Genomic DNA, 6,367 nt, shown 5'->3' on the forward strand with positions numbered 1-6,367 from the left:
CAATGTTTATGGATACAACTTACCTGCTAAAGAGGACATAACTCAATAAAATTTGAGTTACTTGGAGAGGTGGCTTAGTGGTAGGAAGCTCATGTGACCCACCACATTTATAAGCTGTGAATTTGATTAATACCTAAGTAGTCTCACACTATAATACAATAGCAGTGGCAGAAGTAGGGACTAACTTTGTGAGCCCCTTTTTTTTTTAGTTATTTAAAAAGAAAAAAAAAGAAAAAAGAAAAAAACCAATGAAATTTCAAATGGAAAGGGCACAAAAACGAGACCGCCTTGCTAATATGATGTATTAGAAAACGGCGTCGTAATCTATATGAAAAACCCTCGAACCCAGAGCTGAGGTGTTCCAAGGGTTTTTGTTTGAGCTTTTTTATAAACCCTTCTTCTTCGTCCCAATCTCTTCAGCGATATAATAATAGAGAGAGAGAGAGAGAGACAGAGCAAGCGAGTTAGAGTTAGTACTAGGGCTTAGGGTTAGGGTTTTTCTCTCTCTAGAAAGCTAAAAAAATCCATACGAAACCAGAGACAGAGAGAGAATGGAGGGAATCACGGAGGCAGTGAACAACCTCAACATCACCGATTCATCTAACAAGAAGAACCGCATCCAAGTCTCCAACACCAAAAAGCCCCTCTTCTTCTACGTCAATCTTGCCAAGGTAACTCTCTTTCTCTCCCTCTAATGTTTCTGTTTGGTTGCTGAGAAAACATGCAATTGTGGACAAGGAAATAATAGAATAGAAGAACATATAAGAGAAGATTTCTGATTTCTTTCCCTCTGTAGCGTTTCTCTCTCTCTCTTTTTCATATTCGTTTTCTAGGTTTTATTTGTTCGCTTCCATTTTGTTGCTGAGATTAATCAACTGAAGCATCGACCATTGTTTTGATTTTTCTTATTGTGCTTTGAAAATATAAAACATATAAGAGGAAATATTAGTTTGTGTGTGTGTTGCAGGAAAAAAAAAGGGTGTTATGATTTTGTGTTTCTGAGATTGTGAAAGTTGGAAATGGGAAATATAGTTGTGTAATGTGTTGGGCTTAATTTATTTCTAAAGCTAGGAACCATTTAAAGAAGAATTTAATTATTGCAGGACTAGTTGATAGTTGATATAGCATGTGCAGATTAATCTTTTGAAAAAAAGAAATACCCAAATTATATTTCATATTACTTCAGTTGTATTTGAACTGTCTGTATGTTCACTGTATGTATGTGTGGATTTGATATAACAGGGGGCAGGTTTATGTAGTGGTGGTTTGGTGCTTGTCCTTGTGTATTTCGGTGTTCTTTTTTTTAATAATTTTGTGATTGTTAATTGTCGTTGCAGAGGTACATGCAGCAGTACAATGATGTGGAACTCTCTGCTCTTGGAATGGGTATTCTCTTTGTTAACCTTTTCTTGTTTCTTAGTATAGTTATATGGTTCTAGCAAAAACGATATGAATGTCGTTGTTTTGATTTTGTTAATTGATACCTTTTACATGTTGGAAGAATATGTCTTCTCTCTCCTTTTGCATTTAATATTTTAGAATTCAGCTCTTTGTTGCTGGTAACTGGAGTTTGGTGATGGATGGTTGCGTTTGCTAAATGCAAGTTAAGAATTAAATTATCATATTTACTATGTTCTGTAAAACTTTGAACATATGATAGATTCTTCCGTTCAGTTTGTATGGTTTAATATATACTAGCTCTACCATCTGTAAAATGTTCATTTGAAGCATGGATTGACTATTGTACTTGGATAATAGTTGAAGGTTCTCGCTGTTTGTATTTATTGTGCAGAGTTCGTGTAATTTTTAAATCACATAAGTGGGGAAATACACTCATTGTTTGTATTTTTGGAAATTTTGTTTTTGAAATGATTGACTTTTATATTATATCTACAGCTATTGCCACAGTGGTTACCATTGCTGAGATCCTTAAAAACAACGGATTGGCGGTTGAGAAGAGTGAGATTCTTGCACCTATTCCACTAAACCTTTTTCTTTAAATTACACTTAGTATACATAATCTAATTATGGTAAAAATATAACATATACAGAGATCATGACTTCCACTGTTGACATGAGGGAGGATGCAGGAGGGCGACCCATTCAAAAAGCAAAGGTATATTGTGATTATAATATATGGCAGAAAATTTTAAAATATATTGTTAGATACACTAGTAATATTGCATGACAGAATTGATCCACACAATATGAGTTCATCCATTCCTTCATTGCCAACCATAAGATCTTTATGGCTAATCCTTGCTATTGACTTGCTTGGAGTATGTGATAATTCAGTTACATTCCAAGCAATGTCACATATGGTTTAGTCAACTAATTGGATTGCTATGATTCCGAAAGAGGGTGTTAATGACATAATGATTGGCAATTGTCAAACCAAAAAAAAAAATATATATATATATATATGATTGGCAATTGTGGTCTTATTCTCTTTCATAGCTGCACATGTGGTCTTCTCATAAAGCGACCACTCCGTGTCTAGATGTTTGGGCTTGGATTTAGCGTATTGGTAGGAGGGTTGCTTCATCTCTTTTCTAGTCAATCGTCATAGGTTGTATTTGGCAACTCTACTGTCAAAATGCATTTAAGTAGAATAAGTCTAGTAAATGTATTCTAATTAATGCATTATGGCAGAATGTATGTCTCTTAAAAATTTGCATTTGATATTATGATGAAAGTTCTCATTAAAAAGTAATTATGCTGAATGTATTGTGTTTGGTAATGAATTAATTTAAAATGCATTTGGATCTCATTGGGCTTGGATTTGACTCAAAGAGATAGGGGTTGAGTTTAGTCAGGTTAAAACTTGGGTTGTGTGGGTTTAGAGCTTACCCATTTCTTATCTACTCTCTCTCTCTCTCTCTCATTTTATCCTAAAAATATCCCTACTAATTCATCTTCTTTCTCATTTTCTCTCTTAGCAATTTATTGCCTTCTCTCTAGTTCTCTCTTTTTGCCTCTCTCTCTCTCTACAACACAATTTCTCTTTCACCCTCCCTCTTTTTGGGTTGGTTCTGAGCAAGTTTGGCCATGTATGCTTTCACTTTGGCCTTGGCCTTTGTATTTGTTGTTATACTCATTGAGTGGCTCTCTAATGAAATGCTGATTGAAAAGACCCCACAAGATTTGCATGTGTTTTGGGGTTTTGGCCCAATTCGAACAGAGGTGTAGGAAACCCAGAGAGAAACAAAGAGAAAGGAGGAAAAAAAAAAAAAAAAAAAGCCATGTGCAAAAGAGCTATTTGGCCTCAAAATCTAAATGGGGCTCACATGTAAGAAAAATTAGAACGAGAATGCAATATGCATTTCACAGATTTTATTGCAAACTTGTTGAACACACTCAAGAATTGAAAAATGTATTTTACTTTATAAAAATTTGTGAAATAGAGATATCAAGTTGTCACCAAACTACACTTTAATTCATTTATGAAATAGTAACACCTGTAATTTTCTGACATTAGTGTCATCTTGTTTGGTAGATTGAAATATTGCTGGGGAAGTCAGAGAAGTTTGACGAGTTGATGGCTGCAGCTCAAGAGGAAGCAGCTTTAGAATATGAGGAGCAGAACTGAAGTGAAATGTTCCTGCAGTTTAGCATTGGTGCACTTGCTGTTAAGTTGGTTCTATCATGGACATTATAGTAGTGTTTCTTAGATTGGCTTACTGTTTTGTGAAGTTAACTAGCTGTCATCATATTTACTCTAGGAATTTTTGTAAACTACTTCCTCCTTACTATTCAAATTCAAATCTGTTTCCAAGTTTACGGTTATCACCTCCTTGTTTTAGAATGTTTGGATGGTTTTGTCCTCTCTTTTATATCATCAAACTGCGTGTTTCTTATCTTATGTCCTCCATGGTTGCTGGTTGCAATGGAGATTGATTTAGACTTGACTCTTGAGTGGTGCGATTGATTTAAACGTAAACTGGGACCCTAGATCCATAATAGACGGTGCTGTTAAACTGAAAATCGGAGCTGAACTTTTATTCAATTTTTACTGTTAATTTACACTTGCCACAGACAAATTTGACTTAAGAAAAAAGATAAAAGAAAAAGGAAATGTGCCGAACAGCATGCCGATGTTGAACTAAAGAATGAGGTCTTCAAAAATGAAAGAGAATGTTAAGGTCAGCATGACATCTAGCTAACGTTCAATACTTAAAGTTCTTAGAGCATTTTTAACAAATTCATCAAATTTTTGTATTGTTTAGAGAATAAACAGTGACTCTTACTTTTATTTATCTATTTTTTCAAATACATTTTCCAACAGATTCTCTATTTTATTAAATATTATTTCTTCATTCATTATTTATTCTTTTTTTAACAACTATACATCTTCCAATATTTTTTTATTCAACACCTAATTATTATAATAGAAAAAAAGTATTTGAAGAATGAACCGTAACCCATTAGACTTGATGGGCTACTATTCATGAGCCAAAAAAAAATTCAGGTATACCGAACCAGTTGGAGCATGAACAGTGCATAAATTCTCCAAATTTTAGTCAACAAACTCGAATACAATATCTGTTAGAGATGCTCTTAGAGCATTAGCAATAGTGGTGCTAAAAAGCTAAAAAGTTATTTTTAACACCGCTATATATTAAAAAGAGTGTTACAGCAGTGAAGATATAGGTATATTTTTTACCTATTTTGCTACAATGCACAGTGCATAGCTAGCTATGCACTGCAGCTAAGAGCTAAATTTTTTTTTTTAATTTTTTATTCTCCACCCAATTAAAATACTCTTTGTTTGCTCTTTTTTTTTTTTTTTGAATAAAATTTCTTTCCAAACTAGTTTGAAGAGAAATTCTTCAAACTTATTATATATTTTTATATTGAGTATGAAATTTAAAAATCTAACCGTTGGATTGCATATTCTTATTATATCCTTCATGCTTGCAAAATTTCAAGAAGATCAAAGATTAATTGCTATGTCATCAAATAAATGTTAAAATTTCAAGTTTTTAAAATCTAAAATTGTGTATAAAAAATAAGTTCATTGATCACATAGTAAATAAATCCGATTTGAACGAAATTTGATATGCATGTTAAATAAATGTCTTTATTATATCTTTCATGTTTGCAAAATTTCAAGAAGATCAAAGATCAATTGCTATATCATCAAATAAATGTTAAAATTTCAAGTTTTTATAATCTAAAATTGTGTATAAAAAATAAGTTCATTGATCACATAGTAAATAAAATCCGATTTGAACGAAATTTGATATACACATTAATAACATAAGGAACATGAAATTCAACGGTTAGATTTTCAAAATTCACATCTAAAAAAGAGATATATGATAAGTTTGAAGAATTTTTCTTCAAATTAATTTGTAGAGAAACTTTATTTATTTTACTTTATTTTATTTTTCAACCTGTTTCTCTCTCACTCTCCCGAAACTGGTGGTCCTCCCCCTCCCTCCCCTGTGACAGATCAGTACTCTCTCTCTCCAGACCGTGAAACACCCTTTTTTTTTTTTTTTTAATCAATACTTCTCGAGTCTTTTGGCTGAATATTGCAAAAAATGATGTTTATTTGTGATATAGGTACTGTTCAAACTTATTTGGGAAAATGAGGAGAGAAGTGAATTTCGGCAACACCATTGCCGAAATTCTGAGAAAAAGTAAGAGATAGGAGAGAGAAATGATGTGACGGATGGAGAGAGAAAAAGAAATTTCGGCAATGATATTGTCGAAATTGGAAGATTAAAAAAGAAAAGAAAAAAAGAACTGAATTTTGGCCAGAGTAATGCTACGGCCACACACTATTTTACCATATTTTTATATAAATTGTTGTTATGGCCAATTTTTTACTGACTCTCATTAGTGCCTACCAACAACATCACTTTTTTATTTATCAATAATTACTTATTACATCAACAGTTTATGAATGTTTTTGTAAAAAAGTTTGTAACTAGCATTTTACCAAAAGTGAATGATTTAAAAAAAAAAAAAAAAAAAAACTCAATTGCGGCATTTGAATTACCGAAATTGGAGTAAATAAAAAATAAAAACGTGTGGCTGCATTAATCTCACAACAATCCCAATTGCGGCAATTATATTGCCGCAATTGAGGTTTTTTATTTTTTATTTTTTTTAAATTATTAACTTTTGGCAAAATGCTAGAGTTACAAATTTTTTTACAAAAACTTTCATAAATTGGTGATGTGATGAATGATTATTGGTAAATAAAAAAGTGATTTGTTGGTAGGCACTAATGAGAACAGTAAAAAATTGGGCATAACAACAATTTGTAAAAAATATGATAAAATAGCGTGGGGTAATGCTTGCCACAATTCAGTTTTTTTTTTCTTTTTTTTTTTAATCTTCCAATTTCGGCAATATC

The 6,367-nt window shown here is 32.2% G+C and overlaps 1 protein-coding gene across 1 annotated transcript; it reads left to right on the forward strand.

Moving 5' to 3' along the window:
- The first annotated feature begins 334 nt into the window (after positions 1-334).
- LOC112005133 (uncharacterized protein At2g34160) lies at positions 335-3,786 on the forward strand. Its single transcript, XM_024037382.2, has 5 exons — positions 335-671; positions 1,338-1,386; positions 1,897-1,959; positions 2,052-2,116; positions 3,497-3,786. The coding sequence occupies exons 1-5, from the start codon at positions 552-554 to the stop codon at positions 3,587-3,589; spliced, it is 390 nt and encodes a 129-aa protein (XP_023893150.1). The 5' UTR covers positions 335-551; the 3' UTR covers positions 3,590-3,786.
- The last annotated feature ends 2,581 nt before the right edge of the window (positions 3,787-6,367 follow it).

This window comes from Quercus suber, unplaced genomic scaffold (assembly GCF_002906115.3).
Source record: "Quercus suber isolate HL8 unplaced genomic scaffold, Cork oak 2.0 scaffold_523, whole genome shotgun sequence".
Classification (NCBI taxonomy): Eukaryota; Viridiplantae; Streptophyta; class Magnoliopsida; order Fagales; family Fagaceae; genus Quercus; species Quercus suber.